The sequence below is a fragment of the Sceloporus occidentalis genome, unplaced genomic scaffold, assembly GCF_023333645.1.
Source record: "Sceloporus occidentalis isolate IW3139 unplaced genomic scaffold, rSceOcc1.0.p SCAF_9, whole genome shotgun sequence".
NCBI lineage: Eukaryota > Metazoa > Chordata > Lepidosauria > Squamata > Phrynosomatidae > Sceloporus > Sceloporus occidentalis.
In genome coordinates, this window is record NW_028316989.1 from 12,587,900 (window position 1) to 12,610,239 (window position 22,340).

A 22,340-nucleotide genomic window follows, 5' to 3' on the forward strand; every position below is an offset into this window, starting at 1 on the left:
GAGACCTGAAGGATCATTTCCTCCGGAGCATCCCTTGGGATTGTTATTGAAAGCTCTTTTATTTATTACTTTATATATATTTATTACTTAGAGTATTTATTTAGAGTATCTTTTCCCACCATTGAGTGTGATCCAGCCACGAGGGGCCTCCCTGTGAACCCAATTGTGGATCTGTACCCCATGAAAGCGTGTCTGGTATTTTGGATTGGGGCTTTTGAAAAGGTCGTTACATCTCATTTCTTAATCATCATTTTTATTTTGAAACTATATTTTATTGTTCATTTTTAATTTTAGCTACTTTTTATATTTCTTGACCAGAAAACTGTGGGTTGGTCAGGGGCAGAGCACAGAAATACCATTCACGGAATACAATATAATGACATCGATGTTATCCATGTACCTGGTTGTACCCAAAAGTCAAACCTAATGGGACGCATGTATGAGAGCATCAAGCGTTTTCTTCTCTGTTGCACATCATGGCTTGCATTGGTATCTACTGGTACCAATTGAATTGATCACCTATTGGTGATCCTGACTAGAGTAGACCTACTGAACCACTGAGACTTCCTTAAGTATTAACTCACCATTCAACAATTGATTCAATGGCTCTACTCTAGTTGGGTCTACCAATGGAAGTTCATACTGGTAGAACACCACACAAAAGCTTGAAAAAGTACATCAAATGTAGTTTTTTTGTGGCTATGAGGCCATGTTCTAGAAGAGTTTATTCCTGATGTTTCACCAGCATCTGTGGCTGACATAGTGACACACTGGCCAAAAAACCCACAAAAAAACTATGGACGCTGGCTATGAAAGCCTTCGACTTTACATCAAATATGCTTCCATTCCCAGGGGTTCTGCTCACTGCACATGTCTGTATTGCAAAGAATTGTCCCCTACCACCTGGAATCTCAGCCCAGTTGATATGAAACTCCACTGAGAAAGGCACATATTGGCCAACATCTTTTGCCTTGTCTTCTGTCCTCCAGTGCCAGAGCTCCATAGAAGGCAGAGTAAGGCAAATACTGCAGTGTTGCTTCGCTCCTTCCATTGCTTTGGCTGGCAAAGTTTGACATTTGCATCAGAACACCATTAAGTGTGTGAGCCAGCTAGATCAGCGCTCTGCCAAGATACATAATTAAACAAATTCATCACCCTCCGTTCTCACAGGGAGAAGGAAGGAGCACCAGGCACATTCCTTCTTCCAAAGTATTCTGAATTCACACATGGATTATTCAGCTGTGAAGAAGCCTGCCAGCTCTCAGAGTAGAAGCTTTAGCAGACACCTCCAATCCTTCCTTCTCAACTCCAGTTTCCAAGATTAGCTGTTCTGCACTTCGGTGGCACAGAGCAAGTCAAAACATTTCTGGCACCATTTGAGAAAAGAGCCATGGACTCAGCCTCTCTAAGGAGAGAGAAATTCCCTGTGAATGCCAGAGGAATCTCTGTCCCACGGAGAGTCTCTAAGTGGTGCGAAACCATGCACAATCTACACACAACAAAACATGGAGAAGCACTATACCTCTTGAGTCCTAGATGCTGGGAATGACCATCGTCTTCTTGCTCTGCTTGTAAGGTTTCAGGAGGCAGCTAGCTGACCTATGCTGGACTAAAAGGGCCTGACCTAGCGATCGAGTTCTTCTTCTGAGGAGAGCTGTGTGTTGAATGGAGAGCTACCGAGAATGCTGTTTTATCATTATTTCCCCCTTTTTGGTCCCTGGCAAGTCATTGTCCAGTGTTATTTTGAACATTAGGCACTGACAAACCAACCAAATAGCTTCAGCTCATGCAGGGCTGAGTGTTCAGCATTATTCTTTAGAAAAGGTAATCTTGTGCTACCTTCTCACCCATCCTCCGGTAGATAATACGTTCAGATCAATAGCTGTAGGAAAGAGAGAAATCCGAAACAAAACAGGAAAAGGAAACTTGGGGCAGGGGGAGATAGGAGCTTAAGGACAGGATTAAAATGAATTAAGGAGCCACTGCTGTGAGCAGATTGGTATCAGTGTGGCCTTTTAAAGGCTGGACTTCACTCCGGGAGAGTTAAATAGTCCTCTGATCACTTGGAAACTGATTGGGATCGAGAAACGGAAAACATGGGGAAATCTTTAGATTGTCTCAGCTGTGGTTTCTGAAGCTAGACATTGACCCTCCAATGGGTTTGCCCATGAAATGGAGGCAACAATAAACAGAGAGCACACTATATTCCACATCTAATGCAATTCAGTGATGCTTCCAGCAGACGTTTACCACAGAGTTGATTTGGAGAACCCAGAAGTGCCTATTCAGGCATTATTTCTAAGAGTCTCTAGGACCTCCAGAGCGACTCTACGGTCAACTTCTGCCTGAAGTCATTCATTTCAATAGGGATTGCTATTATCCTCAGTTTCATGTTTCCATACTACATATGGTAATGTTTTCTCCACAGATATAGGGGTTGCACTATAAGATGTTGCAGGGTAGATTTCCCCCAAGCTGCTAAAAATGGTAAGGTGCATGTTAACTTCAGTGCCAGAGTGCTTTTTGAAGCCCGACATCTGGACCAGCAAGCCATGAAATAAACCCGTCTTCAGTTCACTAACACCTCAATTCTCGAACCCAAATGGGGTCCATGAAAACCACCAAGCACTACTTGCATGACCTGCTAGTCAATGTAGCTAGAGTTGCACAGAAACCAGTGTGATGAATCCCACTGGCATTTTTCTTTTTGCAAAATGCAGGGCTCACATTTTTTCCCCAAAGGGGTGCCTCCATGTGTTGAGACACTCCTTTTCATTGAAGATAAAAAAATACGTGAGCACTCCATACATCTCCATTATTATGAGCAAATATCCATACTACTATTCAATAGCACAAGGATTCGGGAATGGCAATGTCCGTCACAGGCCACATTCCCCCGTCAATCTTCCCTTCAAAATCCAGTGCTAGCTGGGGTCAAGTGATGGCATCTGCCAGCTTGTTGAAAGGTGAGAGGATTTATTGGAAATGGGGTTTGTGACCAGCATCAGCTGGTGAAAGACCAACACTGTCCCTGCTCATATCTGGATATACAAGACAGAACCAGGTGGGATCATCCAGTACTTCACTCTTACTTTTTGGCCATACATACTTGTGTGAAACATGCACATCTAGATCTGTCATTCCCTAAAGTTGGCAGTTCCTTATGTCCACAAAACTGTGCATGCCAAATCTGTGTGCAAAACAGCCTCCTCTCTGACCCCCGCTCCAATGTCCCACAAATATTTTCTGACCCCTCTGCTCTTGTGTGCTGGCACTGCCAAACCCCCTTTGAACCACAGAGCAAATTTAAACATGGCCTGCAACGGGGTGCCAAGGTGTGTGAAAACAATGTGCAAGGTAACTGTTGTGTGTTTGTATTCCTGGACCACAACCATTATGCCACAGATCATCCCTATTTGCAACGGTGATCCAGAAAGAGACACTGGTGCCAAAGCAACAACACATCTTTGGCAACGGTTGAGACAGAACAGGCTGTCTTACCATGTCTTTCTTTAGAGGAACTGCAGGGAGGGAGTGCATGTAACACAGCAAAGGATAGTGGAAGTCCTATGCACACTATACTTGTAAAATTATGCGTTGGTACACAGTTTTCTGCAGATTGGTGCATGCAGTTATACTTGGTTTTAATTTGTTATAAGCCGCCTTGGATCACATGTTGGGAGAGAGGTGAGATGCCAAACCAACCAACCAACCAACCAACCAACCAACCAACCAACCAACCAGTCAATCAATTGTTTCAAGCAATGACAAGGATTCTTTCTTTTTGTGTGTTGCAAATTCCACTCCAGGAATTAACTGGTATCAGAAGAGAATCTTAGGAGTTGTCTAGAGGTTGTTTTCTTGGCAACAAGCGGCATATAGAAAATACCTCTTCCCAATTGTTCTGTAAAAGCAAAGGATCATTGGACAAGTGGTTTAGAACTGCCACCAAGTGGCTAATATGGACACAACAACACATTTTTCATACACACACACACACACACACTTATATATATGTTCATAAAGAAAAACAGACATCTGCTATAAATTGGTCTTTTTTTCCTCCTCTTTTTTAATAATGCAAATGTGTAAACATAATAATAAGAGACTCTAACAAGTTTCCTAGGCTTAAGCATTGTTGCTTTGTTAATAGCGGATGCACTTGGACAGAGCAGTATAGTCTGAGCATATGGACTGGAACAGCCCAGCCAGCACCTTCATGGGAAAGGGAGCTGCTTTTAGTAGGATTCAGGGCTGTGTGTTTTACACAACAAACAACTTCCACTGCAGGCTGGGTTGATGTAGCATTTATGGAATCTCATGCGCCCAACATCCTTCCAGGGACCATCCAAGGGAGTCATGCAGGAGGGAACAACCTGGATCCTTCTACTAAACAACACTGACTAAAAGAGGTTTTACAGCAGCCTGTTAAGCTTGCATAACGTTCTCCTCTCCTCCCAAAAAAGAAAGCTGAGGCTAAACCTGTTGGGTTTAAATGATCCCAACAGACAGGCCTCTGGGGGTGGGTTTATGTTTTGTTTTAAGTAAATGTTTAAGAAAAAGCTGATGCTCTGTGCAGAATCCCGTTACAAGAATGATTTCTCTACAAACTTCATTTCAGCAGAAGGACCCTGGATTTTGCACCTTGGTTTTGCATTCCCTACCACTCTGTTTGCACAAATTTACAAGCATTGCCCCCATTAAGGCAGACCGCCCTTTCTTAAAAGTCCCCATCTTAGATGAACTCTGAGTGCTAACAGTTGGTCTTCAATCGGATATTCTGGGGCACCATTTAATGGAGGAAATATTTAGGAAGGGCTTTACACACATGCCTCTTGCTTTCCAGCATTCGCCTACAATAGGCCATAGATGTTAAGTGTTGCAAACAAAGGTTTTACTAAATGGAGATACTGGTTGAGTCCCTCTTAGCCAGAATTCCAAATTCCTCCAAAATACGAAATTGTCCACATGTGTGGCTGAACTGTAAAAATAAAAATCTGAAATCCAAAACATTCCTGGTCCCAAACATTTCGGATAAGGGAGACTCCACCTGTATTTAATGCATAACTTTGGAGAGTCTTCCTCAATCAGAATCTGAGCTGGATTCCAGGGATGTCATTGGGATGGATCCATAGCTTAGAACTAGAGATAAGGATGGTCTCCAGTCCAGACTATACCAGAGCTCTCTTGACATGTCTTGAAAGGCTTCCAAGGTTGTGTTTGCTCTTGGACATTCTTTCCAACCCTAGCCCAGAATTTTGGATAGACATGAATCCATAGAGAGGAGACTTGTGTTGCCCAGGGAACTGTGTAAATTGGCTGGGTTGAGTTTTCCCAAGTAACCTTTTCATAGCGAAAGGCCCTTCGCAATGCAGTAGTGGAAACTTAAGCCCAGATCAGCACAGAGGCAGGCACTTCAATGGGACTGCCCTGCCCATTGCTTGGTATTAGTGAGGAGCCACAGCCCACAGCGAGCGTGTTGGCAAAGCATGGGAGATGGGGGAAGAAATGATGTAGACAAGCTTTCTGAAACAGCCACTGCACACTCGTGTTCATGAGAAAATATATGGAAGCTACTGAGATGTCACAGGATCAGACATGCAAAATGGGAAACACTGAAAATAAAAATGTTAGCATGCCCTTGCATGAGGTCCGCCCCAGCAGGTAGGGGGGGAGGGAACCAGGCCAAATTCAAGTGAGCCATGGTCTGATGAAATACTTGCTTCCTATGTGGGTGGCCTACCATGGTCAAGTTCCTATCTAAAGCTAGCAAAGGTCACCTAGAGTACTTATGCAGGACTATGGGCTGTCACAAAAGGAAGATGACAGAGGCAGACCCATTTTGTCAGTAGCTCAGTCCCTGCTAGCATTCTTGGTACACAGTGCAGGCCAGGCAGTAGTGACCTTCCTTTGGGATGGGATGGAGCTCTAGCTGGGTACTAGACCAGGATATCCAGGGTGCAAATGGAAGGAACTGCTTGCATAATGAGGTACTGAAATCTCCTTGCATAAACATGAAAAAAGGTACAATCACAAGTGCAATCCCTTCTCCAGTTAGCTGGCATATTGCCCCAGTAGGATCCTGGCCCAAGTGCAATTCTGTCTAAATGACATGGGTCAAACTCTGGCATGGCCCTGCATCAAATAGTTTGGATGCTTTGCTATGGACCTTACCAGCAAATGTAATGGCTGGGACTGGTGTATGAACGTAGATGGTACATGCACTCATATCTTGGTGGTGGAGCTGCCACCATGCCGCAGGGCTCATGTTTCGGATATTAAATAGTTAAGAAAGAAGAGAGAAAACGCGAGCAACTGGAGGCTCTAGCATGCTTTAGGGCCTCTGCGGATGGTTGTGTGTGTATGTGGCTAGGAATACCAAAAAGTCTAAGGGAAGCTATAAACTAGGACAGGCAGAAGAGAGAGGCAGGGCATTTTTCAGTCCAGCACTAACCACTGATGCAAGGGGCTGTTTTGTACCTAGTATGGGGACAGATTTTGGCACATTTTTCAATCCTGGCAGCATTAGACTCTGAAAAGGGGACCAAGAGAAGGACTCAACTAGCAGTGTCTCACTTAGGAAGAGACACTTGGCACATTGGGAAGGACCAATTGAGATGGACTTTGCCAACTGGGTGCAAAGTTATTGACTGAATATAATCTGGGTGACAGGTTCATCTGGATGGGCATTTCTTAGTGCCCACTGACTGACATCTCACAAGCAGCAAGAGGCAGTGGCAAGCCCCCTAAAAGGGTGTTAAGAGTGTTCCATACCACATCAGACTGCAATTGGGGAGTCTTACTTTTTGAATGTCTCCCCATATTAAAAGATACCCTGCAAGTTAAAAATTAGTTCCTCGGGGAGAAGATCCAGCAAGTCGCCTTCCATTTGTTCTAATCTTCTGCTTTCAGGAAGCTTTCTCACACAGGGAATCTTCAGCTTGAAGCAGCACAGTTTTCCATTCTACAACCCAGATTTCTGCCATGTTAACTGGTTTCATGACTAGACCTTGTATCTTCCTTGCCATGTACTGGGAATGCAATGGAAAAGGTTTCACTGAAAGCAAGGGGAAACAGCCTGCGACTGGATTGACTTCCCATCCAACCAAGCAGATCTTCATAGGTTTTCCAATGAATACCATCTTGAGATGGATGCCTTCAAACAACAGACTTCCTAAAGATTTCCAGTACAGGACAATTACAGAAATCCTACAGATCCCACAAGAAATGTTGGTTCTTAAATTAACAGCAAATAACATCAAGGTGGGAAATGTGCAAACTTATGTTTTGAATGTTTGATCACATTTTTTCCTTGTTAAAACATTTGCTATAACTATTGGTAAAGATGAACAAAGACCAAAGTGTGAAAATGATCGTGAAGACAAGGATTAGAAACACCATTCTTTCCCTTTAGAATTTGAAAAGTATATCCAATCCAATTTGTTTTTATATCCAGGGAGAAGGCGGGGACCACTCTTCGGGATGCGTACACAAAAACAGGGGGTGGGGGGGATGCCAAATTGATATCTTTTCTTCCCCCTTCTCATTACCAAGTAGCAAATCCTTCCAGAAAAATAATGATCTCTTAAGTGTTCTGCGCTTTATTTCTTGACCCCCCCCAGAAGAGACACAATCCTTGGAAATAAGGAATTCTCTCTTGCTTTCTGGCCTCAGCAAGACAACCGGGGTCTTCAATAGCAAATTCCTTTTTGATGCTACTGTTGGTTGTTGTTTGCAAAAGTTTCTAACAGAGCAAAAGCAGAGCTGCAGCAGAGAGGAGCAATGAGACAAAGGGAGACGAGGTCGACGGGCTTCCTAAGGTGGCTGCAGCCACCCAAAAACGAGAAAAATGGATGGGCGTTTTGGTTGTGACAAAAACATTTAACAGCCCCCGCCATCACGGCAGTCATTAGATATTAAAACAAAAAATAACAACAACAAAAAATTTGGTGGATGTGGCAAAGTGGATGTTTCCATTGGGGTCCAAAGTGACATGTATGACGACAGACGAAGGAAAGGAACAAAGTGGGGGAGGAATTGGGAGAGGAGAAAAAGAAATAGAAAGACAGAGAAAGAGAGAGAGAGAAATAGATAAAAGAAAAAAATAGGTCATAAATAAGAATTTAAAAGGTTTTTTTTAATTAAAAAAACTTAGTATAAATTAAAAAAAAATGTCCAAAAGGTTAGAGGAACAGAGCAGCGGCAGCAGCAGCAATGATAATGGAGAGGCTGGGTTTGGGAGCTGGCAGCATGAGGGAGAAATTTAGGGATGGCATGGCTGGCAAGTGAAGGACACGGAAACCATAATAATGCAACACAGGATGCCCAGGGTGAGGAGGAGGAGAACGACAGGGACTTTTGCTAGTGGGATTTCACAAGGAACACACACTTTTCCTTTTCTGACCAAGTTGGATGAAGCCACACACACACATCCCATCAGCTCCAACATTTTGGAATTAGCCCTGATCACTCTTCCTTCCTAAGGGTCGGTCCAAGATGGCCACATCAAGATAGGCATAAAGCCAAGAAAGCATGAGCAAAAAAGATCCTTTCTCCTTGGCTGATGGGACTTGATCCCCAGATCCCTTGGATAGCATGATTGCTGGCCACTCCAGCTGTGGGATTTGGGGTGCTGCAGTTCTTCCCTCCCCGCAGTTATGTTCAAAGCAACATCCACTTTTGACTGCCGATGTGCCTTCTCCTGAAACAGCCATGTCTGACAAGTTGAGGCATTTCTCATGGGTAAAACCCGAAGAAGGCTGATAGTGTCCAAGGGAGACACTCCAGATGGAGAATGGACACCATTAAAGCAGAAATCAACAAAGGCCCCATACAGACAGGCCAAAATAAAGCTGCTTTGGGTCACTTTGGAGGTATGCTGTTTAAATGATGTATGCGTCCTATGAGTCTGGAAGCTGCGCCAAAGCTCTGCTCCAGTCTGTAGGACTGGATTGTGGCTTTGGCGCAGCTTCCGGACTCTTAGGACGCATGCATGATTTAAACAGCATACCTCCAAAGTGACAAGAAGCAGCTTTATTTTGGCCTGTCTGTATGGGGCCAAAGCCAACTGGGATGGTTTTTTTTGGGGGGGGGGGGCAATGCTGCCCTGTTCTAGAAGAGTTTATTCCTGACGTTTCGCCAGCATCTGTGGCTGGCATCTTCAGAAAATACTGGCATGGAAGAGAGGGGGGGTATATATATACATACTGTGTGACCCTGAGTTGGGAGGAGTGATTTCCATGTTAATCTCTGTATATATGTGTATACACACACACACACACACACACACACATATATATATACACACCCCACTTACTTCGATGCCAGCATTCTCTGAAGATGCCAGCCATGGATGCTGGTGAAACTTCAGGAACAAACTCTTCTAGAACATGGCCACATAGCCCCCAAAAACCACCCCCCCCCCCCCACAAAAACCCTATGGATACTGGTCATGAAAGCCTTCAACTTCACCAACTGGGATGATTCCACCAAGACCCAACATCTCATCTCTAGAAGGAGTTGAAATGCAGTTCTTTCTCACAGCATTCTCAGAAGCAACCTCCCTCAAACTGCCTTCCATCCCTTCTCACATCCTCCATCAACCTCTTCTCATTCCTGACTGTCTACCTCCTACTTTCTTCCTTCTCCCCACTTTGCCTTGCACAGAAATGTCCTTCCTGATTCACATTATGCAGACGGTCTCACTCCCATTCCCATCATGTCCTTGCTTGAGAAAGACTTTTGGCACCTGTTCAGATAATCTAATTTTTTTAAACAGGGAAATGGCACTCAAGGATAAAAGAATATTTGAGAAATGGTTAAAATATGCTTATCAAATGTCAGGAAAGCCTGACAGGGAGAATCCTGGATGGAAAGGAATCTTAGCATTTCTGGACTTAATCTGTGCAAAGCTCACACCTGGGGCTTTATTTTTTTGGTGTGTTGTAGCCTACAGCAGGTTCTGCACAGGAAAAAGCATTTTCTGTGGAAAAATCAATTCTTCTACACAGAAATTATTTTCTGTGCTAAAAATGCTGTTTCCTGCGCAGAAAAATGCAATAGAAAGAAAAAGTGTGAATTTTGTTCAAAACAAGTCCCAAATTGCACAGTATTCAGAGACTTTCTCATGGTGGGAAAAAAATTGCTAACATTATTTGTTGCTTCCTTTGAGAAATTAAAAAATAATTACGTTTCTAATGGCACCACAAGGCAATGTATTTAATGCAGGGCTGTGGTTCTTCAGTCTTTGCTTCTATGTGCTTCTTTATGATTTAATAAAAACCCACAACCAAGCTAGCAAAGCCATCAAAAGAAATGCAGCCCTTGAATGTTAACGCTGCATCTCCCGGCGGCCAAAATGAAAGAAAGCCAGAAACTGGACGTTTTAAGTTGCAAAAGAGAAGCTCCTGTTTCACAAGTTTAACCTGATCTGCTTAAGCTTCATGCCACAGAGATGCTCCTATGGTACCCTGGGCTGGGAAGATACAGACACATTTGACCTACAACTCATCAACGCTTTGTGTTGTCATAGTCAGAAATTCGTGTTGCAAGGAGGACCCTTTAAGTGGCCAAAACCATACCATGAGGATTTCCCCCTTGTCTCCATGACCTGGAATCGTTTCACTCGAGTGCCATGCATTACAAAAGCAGCCACTTCCAAGGATTTTGTGGAGGGGATTGGAAAACCAGATGGATCGTACATACCGCGGGCTGGTCTAACGTGTTGGGTATGTACAAGGCCGAGTCATTAAAGCTTTAGATGGGTAACCAAGTTATGAGGATGACTGTAAGCAAGCAAGTTGCTGGGGAATTTTGGTCTTTGGTTCCCCCTCTCCTCCCCGCTCTGCAAAGACCCCACACACAGTGCATTAAGGGATGTGGCGCTGTTGCATTAATTTCAAGCGGAAAAAAACAATGGCAGGAAAACGGGTTACGGCTCTACCTGGGATGATGGTGGGCTGCGCAGAAGTCCTGAAGGTGTAATAGGCAGCCTTGGATCTCCCCTGCTGGTTTTCCGCCGTCACGGAGACCTCATACTCGGCGTTCCAGTCGAGAGACTTGAGCATGATGTGGTCGCTGCCGGAAGGGAGCCGAATTTCGGGCCTCCACTCAGAGGAATGCTTCTACAGCAAGACAGTGGGAAGGGGGATGTGATGGATGGAAAGAGAAGGGAAGACAATTTAGGGAGGGGAGAGCTCTTGATTTAGACAAGGAGGTACATTCCCTGTCTGCAAGACCAGCTAGATCCAGGTAACTTGTTCCCCACCCTGTACAGAAGCAGCAGCAATAAGAGAAAAATAGGAATCCTGCATCCTACAGTCAGGTCCAACTAGCACAGCTTGTTCACACTGACTGGCGGCAAAGAGACTTTCCTAACTGTTCTTGCAGAAGTTGGCAGTTGAATCTGCAACAACTTTTAATCGACTGAAGATCCTCCCCCAGGTTAACTGCTTTTCAAATATTTTTTAAACACAACTATTTCTAAAGGTGGCAAGCCCTGCTGCTGGTTGTCTCAACATGCCTGGTTGTTGCCTATTTAGATAATTTGTGAACCCTTTAAAAAATACAGAAATATTGCCTTTTTTGTTCTTGTTTTGCTTATAGTTGTATGACTCCAAGTCATTTTTGACTTGCCAACCCTAAGACGAACCTATCATAGGGTTGTTGGTTTTTTTTGTCATGCTTAGAATCAGATGCTTCTGCTTCTTCAGAGGGGGTTTGCCATTGCCATCCTCTGAGGCTGAGAGAGTGCGACTTGCCCAAGGTCACGCAATGGGTTTTTATGCTCAAGCAGGGAATCAAACCCTGATCTCCAAAACCGTAGGACAACACTCAATGCCACCCTGTCTCTCTATTGTTTGACTTAAAAATACATTTTTCTCAGTATCTGAATTTATATGCATTTAACTGGTAGATGGACCCCCGACCATAACCTTTAATCAGTTTAAAGTTTTTGCTTATAAAAACAATTGCTATGTCTGACTTACAACTCGGTATCTGATGAGGTAATGCCGAATAGGGGAGCCTCCGTCATCTTGCTTGATGAGGTTCACCTTGATGGAGTTGCCATCTTCTCCCACCTGGCCTTCCAACTTGGGCGCGCTTGGTTCACCTGTAAAAATGGTAGGATCCACATTAAGGTTTGGTCATAAACAATTAACTCAATGAATGAACACTTGTATAAATGAAGTCCTATGCCTACATTCAAAATGCTTGCAGGAAGAGCATGACATGCACTTATCATGATCCTTCAAAGAGGATGCCCAGATCCATCAGGGGCCAGCCTGAAGAAGAAGAGCCCTCCCTCCGGTCCATCTGCCTTGGTCCAGGCCTCAGAGGGAGAGAAGAATGCTGGACCTGATTCCCTCCCTCCCTCACCATTCCCTTCTCCTTTTGTGTCGTGTCTTTTAGATTGTAAGCCTGTGGGCAGGGAACTGTCTGTTATCCCCTCTATTGTAAACCGCTCAGATTCCCAGTGATTGGGCGGTATATAAATAAAACCTATTATTATTATCCAAATCAAAGATGGCACTGCCCACCTCTATGCCCCAACAGACAATCAAAGATACATGATGTTGTTGTGTACCTTCGAGTAACTTCTGACTTATAGCAGTCCTAAGGTGTAAAAAATACATAGGTTGGCATTCTGTTCTCTGTTCAGTATTTACAATGGGCCCTTGCTATCCACTGGGGTTTGGTACAAGGACTTCCAATGGATACCCAATTTTGTGGATGTTCATGTCCCATTAAATACAAGGGAGTAGTAAAATGATGCCCCTCCTATAAAATGTTAAAATCAAGGTTTGGTTTTTGGAATTGATGTCTTTTTAAAAAATATTTTCAAACTGTGGATGGTTGAATCCATGGATAAAGAATCCATGGATATCTGTGGAGGGCCAACTGTATAAGCTTGTAAACTGGATTTACAACCTCAAAACTTTTTGGATTCAGATTTATTGTCATTAATGACTGAATGTGATCCCAGAAACTTGTTTCTTAAGCCAAGCAGCATCACAACGAAAGGGGTTTTGGGACGCTGAAGATCAGGGCTCTGGGAAATGATGACTGCAGCTTTCTCCTAGCCATCGGACATCTTGAGACAAGCAGCTGCTGCAGCACCCCAAAAGTTATTCTGCAGCTGCCCATCTCACTATGCCTTGTGATCGGGATAGTGATGCCATCATCATTGCCCAGGTCCACAATCTATAGCACCTTGGAAACCCTGTGGTTGGGTCACTCCTTGGCTCAAGAGGTAGGTTTTTTGAGGGTTAGCAGAGGCAGAAGTAGCTATGATGGTTAGCAGAGGCAGAAGAAGATGGTGACGTTCCATCATTGTAGCCATGTCTGATGATGCAAGATCTCTGCTCAATGTTTTTAGTAAATCCCATATGCTAAGAATTTGTTAGGCACAAACAGAGTCTGAAGATGAATCTATATAGATCTAGAGATCTGTTACACTGTATTTCAGACTGTCCATATCTATGAGCAGAACTATCAAGGGCCCCACAACTGTTGCATGCAGACAGGAAAGCGTTCAACATTTCTTTCTGGTCAAACCGCCGTGGCAGGCAAACCATCCCAAACTTTAGCCACCAGAGCTTTCAGGGTGCCTAAATCAATAATAAAATTATCTGCTGTGTCATATGAACAGCCTTGGTTTCTTTCCTTGTCATGGTTTTACTAACACCATCCACTTTCCCAGAATGACATACATTCTTTCTTCATATCCTGCCTCTCCTTGTCTCTAGCTGTGCTCCAAACTACAGATTCTCTGTCTTTAACCAACTTGCAGGGATTGTGTTTTACACATATACCATTTGCCTCTCAAAAGAGGAATGAGGAATCATCTGGTGCTCCAGCTGTTGTTAGACAAAAACACCCATCAGCCCTAGATAGTAGAGTCGGTGATGAGGACTCAAGAGATTTCAGTCATATGGCAAAATCAAGATCCTAGCCTGCGAACTAAATACTAAAGTTGTTTAGGTGCTAAGCCTGGATGATTGCACTCCATCTCTCCGTCTCAAATAGTTATCTTCTTGGGCACAATATTATCTCATCTACAGAACCAAACAATCTAAAAGAAAAAATTACACTTGCAACACAAGGAGGGGAGGAAGATATAAGATATCTCCTATACGTTTCCCATGTGTAATCTCTCTATCTGCTCCACTCCTATAATGACACAGAGCAACACTAAGGGGTTTATCACATGGGGGGGGGGATGTGGAGTTTGAACAGTGATTAACCCATGAAAATCACGCAACTGACATCAAAACATGATTAAAATGAGATTAACACAAGAGCCATTATCCCGTGAATAACCAGGAAATAAACAGCAAAAAGTCAATCATGGGAAAATCCCATGAATGATTTGCTACTGTTTCTTGCCTGGTTATTAACAGGATAATGGCATTTCAATAACATTTCATCTTGACATCATGTGAAAACCATTAGCGCAATTGCGGGATTATCCGGATATTCCCGGAATGGTACTTTAATCATGACATTGTGTAAAAATCTGAATTGCTGTGCATGTCCTAAATGATAAATTCCTAAATCTAGGACACTGCAAGGGATGCAAATGGCAGACAGGCTGACCATGCAATTGCTCCTCTTATCATCTGCAGCACACAGAGGTGTAAGGATGCCTAAGGAAGGAAGGAGCTGTGCCACTGAAAATGCCCACCAAGAACCACAACCCAAGGAAACTGTTGGAGAATTTGTCTTTCTTCTGGAGAACGTTCAACAGAGGTGGTGGTGGGGATGATGGTGACAGAGTCATCCTATTACACTGATAGGCAATAAACTGGACTCAGTCCCCACCCCCAAAAATACCCTTCTTCTTGCAAGACCCAATTAAATCTTGGAATGAACTATGTTTGAGGGGTTTGCAAAAAGCCTGCATTGCAAAAGTCTAGTTAGAACCTCCATATTAAGGACTAGTAAGCCACTAAACAACATCTGCCAAGATGTCACAAAAAGAGGACCATTGCATTCACAGACCCTCCAGATCAAATCGCTGTCATGAGAATGCGAGGAAGATCTTCAGCCCATTTCATCTGACTAGGAATGAAGGGGCTCTCCAAAGATGGTTGTTTGGCTATATCTCCCAGCAAGAACTTGAAAGTGTAGTTTTGGCCATTGTAGAGAGTTCAAGCCAAACATCTGGCCCCGCCATCAATTCCATGGTTTATTTGTCAATCTTTGTGCCAAGAGATCCAGTAATAGCCATTAGCGCATGCACAGCTTTTAAAATTTGACCAGTTCACACAGAAAGGGTCAACCAAAGGCTATTAATCACGATGATGGCTGACAGGACCACTCTTTGCTTCCATGTTCCGAAGACCAGGACTCCCTGTTTCAACTTTTAAAGGAATGGCAAAGTGGTATCCAGGGCTTACTTTCCAAGAGAAAGAAACTCCTTGATCCAGTGCAGGGGACTGGAAAACAACTATATAAGATTAGATCCAGGTTTATTCCTATTCAGGCTGACCCATTAGAATCAGTGGAAATGAAAGTAGCCACAACTTGTTTAAGTCCCATTGATGCCAGCAAGTCTACTCTAGTAGATTTCCCCCCCTTCCAGATATGGGATTGCAGTTGGAGAAGAAAAACCTTGTTGGGTCCATGCAATATATTTTGGGGAACTGCAGGCATAAAAAGTGCTTCCTTGTGGCTGCACTGCCAGAAAACACAACTCAGCTTGATCTGTAATTCCCAGTGAAAGGACATTTCCTCCTCCATCTTTTAGAAACTCACACAATGTTCCAAAAGTACTACTAGGCTTTCCTGTTCAACCTGGGGTTTTCACTGTCACAAGACACTTTGATGGCCACAAGCAAAGGATTTCTTCATCTGTAAGGAGCAGTCCTTCATGGATTATTGAATTGAAATGTTCAAAGTCAGCATTGAGATGATACTGGGCACTTGCAAAAATTTGGATGGCAAAAGGAGGCAAGCATTAGGAAATTCTTGTGATATTGGATGTTTCACCACATAAAAGGAAATCTTATTACTTATTCCATCTTATGCTGCCTTGGAGCTGTTTGTTTAGAGCAGTGATGGCGTACCTATGGCACGCGTGCCAGAGGTGGCACTCAGAGCCCTCTCTGTGGGCACATGTGCCATTGTCGCAGCACAGAGTTTGCCAGAGTTTGTTACTAGAAAGCCAGAGAGACATGGCACTTTGCAATAAATAAGTGGGTTTTAGGTTGCACTTTGGGCACTCGGTCTCCAAAAGGTTCACCATCACTGGTTTAGAGGCATTTTCTTCTAACCTGTTGTCCTATAGATGCATCAAGCTACAATTCCTGTCATGCTCAGCTCCCACAACTCTTGGGATAGAGTCCAATGCATTTGGAAGCCTGGAAAGGTTGATTTGGAGCAATTGTAGACCCCAAACTAATCTTTTGTAACTGGAAGTCACCTTGTGACTTTGTGTAGCAGAGAGTTGGTTGAAGAGACAACTGGGCGACCTTAAAAAGGAACATCTGTATTATTTTGGAGCCTCAATACCAATGTGGGAGGTTGGAAAAGTATACCAAAAGCCTAAATAGATCCTGATGCGATGGAGGCAGCCGAATCTTTCAGGGTCATAAGGGATAATTTCCTATGACATTAATGCATTCTGGATCATAACCTAGCAAGAATAGCTTAATTAGCCAGCCTCCGAAATTGTCCCAAGGGCCGGATGAGCGTGTGCATTTTAAAAGGCTGTGCTTTCCTCCTTTCTTTCCAGTAATGATTGACTTGCTGAAGCGGTCACAAGGCCTTGCATGATTAAAGCTCCGGTGCTTTTAGCAAAGCGTGCCATGTATATGTTTCCCATTGCATTAGGGATACGTTATCGGGAATGATGGAAAATAAATTACAGCTGTCAAAATAAATGAACCAAACAAAAAATGATTTCTGTGATGCATTTTTTTCCCTGAGTTCTTTTTATTATTCATACCCTCGTATGTAATTTGTACCAGGCTGCTCAAGAATCCAGAGGACTGGCTATTTTCAGCACAAGTTTTGATCAGCTGCAAAGACTGGGAGGATCTATCACACCAGAAAAGTCTCTTACGTATTTATCTGAAATGTTTTTCTACCAGCTTTTCTGGAAGTGCCTCATTCACATACCAAACAGTCTCCTTCTCTTGAGTGGAAATTGCTGCAAGAGACTTTTTGGGTGGATTTTGCCCTATAGCTTTTGCACAGACTGCGGTCAGGAAGAGCAAGCTGGGAAAGTACCTAGCTCACCAATGGCACCCATTGTCACAAGAGGTAACATTAGCTTCTGCTATTAAGAACTGCAGATCCCATCACCTAAGGGTACAGTAAATCCATATAGGGAAGGAAGTCTCGTGTCCACTGCTCCCTTCTCCATATACATGTTCAGCACACTTTGTGTTTTCATAGACCTCTGATAGAAGGTTCCTTGGTCATGTTTATTGTGATGCTAAATGTGCGGGAAGAGGCGACATCTCCAAATATATGGTCCTACATGCCACTTCTTGTCCCATGTTGACTATACAGTGGACCTTTATTATATGCTGGGATTTGGTTCCAAGACCCCCCCCCCCCTATGTATAACAAAATCCGTGGATGCTCAAGTCCCATAGCAAAATGGTGTCCCTTATAAAAAATGAAAAATCAAGGTTTGATATTTGAAATTTATATTTTTTTTAACATTTTCAAACTGTGGATGCTTGAGTCCGTGTATAAAAAATCCATGTATAGGAATGACTGTACACATGCCTACCATATATACCAGGCAACTCATGTGTCCACTCCTGTTGGTACCGAGTGCGGGAGTTAACTGAACTGAAGGAAGACAGGTACATACTGTAGCATTAGCTCCACAGATGTCTGCAGGGAGTGCTTTCCTCAAACCTGGCATTCAGGGACACACCTTGAGATGCCTGGCCCTTACAAATTATTGCCCCAATATGTGGCACAGGTAGCTGTTTTCTGTATAGCGTCAAGTCAATTGCACTGGTTTCTCCTGGGGCACCGATAAAAGACTCAGGGGTGTTTCCTGCAACAGCATTTTTAGGCACAAACTCCAGTTAAATTGACCAGGCACTACTCTGATGGATGCTGCTCACAGGAGCTGTTACCTTTTGAAATCCCATTTCAATCTGAAGCCATTCGAGAAGTCAGGGCGCTTGGAGCCTGAGCTACGCCACAGAGCAAATTAAATGGGAATGAATGAGTGCTGTCAGGTGAGCGTGAGCTCTACTGGGTGACTTTCCTGGAGTGTCTTCAAAGCACTGTGATGCTAATAAAAATCATTTTCTTTCCCTATCACCTTTGCACCTACTCCTGTATCTGTCTACAGCCAAAGGAGCAAATTTTAAGTTGTGATGCTTTAAAAGCCTTCTGTTTGCTGCCAGTGTGGCTGCATTGTCCTCCGATGGAATCAGAAACACTCTTCTCTTACACTGTCTTGGATGCTCATGTGTCCACATCATGCTCTATAATTCAAAGGACTTCCTCGGTGGCTTCACTGAAAGTCTCCTTCTCCACATCTTGACCAACCTATGTCTCCCTCAAGGCTCTTGGCATGGATACCTTCTGTCCTTCTCTGATTTAGGGAAAGGAGCATCTTCGGTTAGCCTTCTCTTGGGGTTCCCAAGATGGATGAGGCTTCTGGAAACTGAAGTCCAAAATACCCAGAAGGCCAGAGTTTGGGAATCACTGATGTAGACCAACCATTCTCCTAGACAACCTTTCCCAGTCATTATGGGATCTGTTAAGTGGACTTATTCCTTTTTCTTTCTCCTTCCCCATCCTTTAGTCCTTGTGTGTCAATGTTATGTCATATATTAGATGGCAAGCCTAAGAGCTCCACATATTTTTAAAGCTGCTCTATGAGACTTTTTGCCTAGAGGTTGGGATATAAATACTTTAAACAAACAAGCACGTAAGCATGTATGGGGTTGTGCCGTCAGGCAATACTATGCATGCATTTATTTTGTGTATATGCTCATTCATTTCCTATTATGGTGGATTACTAAGTGTATATTGTTTCAAAGCAGGAGCAGACATCAAGGTAGAGCTATAGGGGGAAATGTAAAGCATCATTGTCACACAACCATGGAAAGTTTGAAGTTTTTAACCCAAATGCACAACCTGGCCAGGCAACCTGGCTTAGCTGCGCCACATGAAGCTGTAAAAAGAGGAAAAAATCATCATTATCTAAATACCCATCCTCGAGTGAATTAGTAGGATAATGCTTCCGTAAAAAGAAAGAAAAATTCTTATGTTTAGTATGTTAGTATACTGCTGGGCACAACTCCGTCCCAAATCCCTCCCCTCCAAACTGGACCAAACTTCAGAAAGTTTGATGGTTTGGCCCAGTTGCAGCATCCATGTTCTGTCTGGCCCAAGCAGTAACTTTAGCACAATTCTCAAGTGTCGCTAGCTGGAGAAGGGAAAGAAGTGTTATTAAAAAGTTTACTCACACAAAAGACAGCAAAAGACACAAAATGAGCATGCAAGGAACATGCACATGAAACCCAGAGGGAGAACAAGCTAGGAAGCTAAGAGGACAACCAAAAGAGTGGAGGGCCAGCCCATTTACACAGTGCCTTGGAGTTGTTTCAGTTGGATGTGAATTTATACAAACAGTAAAGCCAATTCGTCGATCTAGCTCAGTATTGTCTATACCAGTGGTTCCCAAAGTTTGGTCCTCAAGATGTTATGGACTCCAGGTCCCAGAATTCCTGACTGTTGGCCAAGCTGGTTATGGCTTCTAGCAAGAGCAAAAGCAATAGCAAGTACATTTCTATACCGCTTATCAGTGAACTAGCACTGAGGTTTATAATGTGTAAGCATGGGAGAGGGGATCATTTGCAATGGTGACAACTGCTAATCTTGCAGTTCTATAAAATCCATCACCTCTGTTCCAGATTCCCTCTGGCTACGAAGGCTGTTTTGCCAAAATCAGCAGAGAGGGTCAAAAGTTTTACACCTTTAAAGGAGTGCCACACAACTCATAATTTTAAAGAGGGAGACACTGGGAAATCTGTGTAGAGTAGACGTTAAACTGTTGAGATAAGCTTGCTCATTAAAACAAAGCTGCAATTGGGATGGATCATGCACCCCAGTGCTTCTCAAGCTATCTGATATGGGGGACCAGCAATTATTTTTTTGCAGTATGTCATCTATCTGTGCTCACTGGATACAACTGTCTTTCCCAGAAACTCTCCAGGGACTGCCAGCTGATGGCTATAGCACCATCACTGGTCCAGGGGCAATCACTCCAACTAGCAATGATGTGCAGCACCTTGAGACCTTTGGAGAAAGGTGGCACAAAAACGCAATAAAGAAACCATCTACAGTCTGAAGAATAAACAAAATATCCTTCTCCTACCTTCAGTTCAGAAGGAAGACTCCTCCAGTGTTCCACTGAATCGCAATCAAGTTGGAGTCAAGTCAAAAAAGCTTCTGGGAATTTGGGGAGTACAGACTACTACTACCTACCCTCCTCCTCATCTCTAATGAACAAGATTGAAGACCATGTTCTTTCCCCTTAATATTCCCCTCCACCTGTCCTGGAGTCTCTCCAACTGTCTCTCTTGGACACTGTAAAATTGGTGCAAAACTGAAACAAGACTGTTTGCCGCAGTTTCGCGCCATGATTGGTGCCCATCGTAAGTGACTTGATACACACAATGGAAAGGGAAGAAAAGAACAAAGGGAGAGGGGGAGAGGGTTAAAATAATGCACAGAAAAAATGAGATGGATGGAGAAGCATGAAATGTCGCGCAAATTCAAGATGGCGGAGTGTTAGTTCTGTGTGGATGTCGCCCAAACGTCTGTGGAAGGAGGGAGAGAAAGAAGAGACCTGTGGCTTGCCCCCACGCATGCAGGGCTGAGAGGTTACTAGTGTTAGTGGAAAACCCTTGCCTGAATGCTTCCCTTAGGAGAGAGGAGAAATGATCCAAGAGGGGAGAACCAAAAGTAGTACAGTCCGCCCTTGCCATACGCAGGGGGATCCATTCTGGACACACACACACACCCCACATAAGGCAAATTTTGTGTATGCTGGAGTCCTATTTAAGTGAATGGTGGCATGCCATTTTGTCCTTTGCCTCTCGCCATCCACGTAAGCTGGAATCCGCATACGGTGAAGGTGTGTATGCAGAGGGTGGACTGTACAATCCAGAACAGCTTAGAGGGCTTTCCCAACAAATCTTCCAACTTCTGGGAAGCAAGAAGGCAGAGGTTGTTTCTCTCCTCTCCTTGAAATAGTGTGCATGGAGTGTTAAAGTGAGATTGGAAGAGTCGTTCTAGAAAATCCATTCCTTTCTTGCTGCCATCAGCTCTAAAAAAGGAAAGTAAACACTTTCTTTGACGTCGTTGCAAAGGTCAAATTGTTTGCTTCCAGAGTTCTTAAAGAAACTGCCAGCTGTAATTGCATTGGGTGCATGGCTTCAATACCGATTTCAAAGCCTTTCCAGATTGCAAAGGATCTCCTGCCAGTGCAAAGTAAGATTAGCAAGTAGTGCTAAGGAAATGCCGGTTGCTGTGGCTTCATTCACATTGAGTAAAGCTCCCTCACTTGCAACTAACTACCTTTTGACTTCTTGCTAAACTGGGGAAGGGTTTATAAGCAATCCTCTGAGTTATGCAAAGTAGTTAAGACAATATTTAGAAAATTACTGGTGGGTGAATTCTAAGGTCTGATTTACAAGTCAAAAACTGAAAGAAAGATAAGGGATAAAAGCTGGATCCTAGGGTATGTTGCTGAAACAATCCCCCATTGTGTGTTTGCTCTCTGCCCTCTCTCCAAAGTATGGTGGCACACTTGTCAATGCCATGGTGACATCAACATGATGAACATTTTGCCAGTTATCCGAGCATCATATCACTGCCTGCTGTGGGCAAGGGAATGGCATGATGTTCCAAAGCAAACTGGAAAGGAGATGGAGAACCCAACACTAAGCTGGTTGCTGCTCTGGAGAACACAATCTTATTCTGTTCTGTGGAACATCATTCTCTGGAACGGCTTTCATCAGGGCATAGCAAAAGGAAAGCCATTCAGAAGAATATAACAACAACTGTGGTGTTTGCAACTTCAGCCAAGAAGGAAGTTGGGATTATAAACAACAAAATGGCAAAAATAAACACAAATTCCAGTATGCAACGGGATCTTGAGACTAACTGAGTGAAAGATGTTGTTGCACAAGCTTTTGTAGACTTGGTCTGCTTCCTCAGACGCACAGTACATCAAGTTTACAAAAGCTTCTTCTACAACTTGTTTCTTTCATTTAGTCCCCAAAGTGCTACAAGATCCCTTTGCATACTAATATTCCACATTAAAACGGCTATATCACTGAATTCTGGTC

General features: G+C 43.5%; 1 protein-coding gene across 12 annotated transcripts in view; it reads right to left on the reverse strand.

Moving 5' to 3' along the window:
• Positions 1-22,340, reverse strand: part of LOC149306923 (neural cell adhesion molecule 1-like) — a 210,877-nt gene that overhangs the window by 11,772 nt on the left and 176,765 nt on the right. For 8 of the 12 annotated variants that reach the window (XM_089538790.1, XM_089538798.1, XM_089538789.1 and 5 more), the window contains 2 exons: positions 11,988-12,112; positions 10,943-11,123 (listed from right to left, as the gene is read on the reverse strand). In XM_089538790.1, coding sequence (XP_089394916.1) covers positions 10,943-11,123; positions 11,988-12,112 — 306 coding nt within the window. Of the gene's footprint in view, positions 1-4,034; positions 7,825-10,942; positions 11,124-11,987; positions 12,113-22,340 lie in introns of those variants that run through there. The other 4 variants (XM_089538793.1, XM_089538799.1, XM_089538796.1 and 1 more) reach the window with 1 other exon arrangement.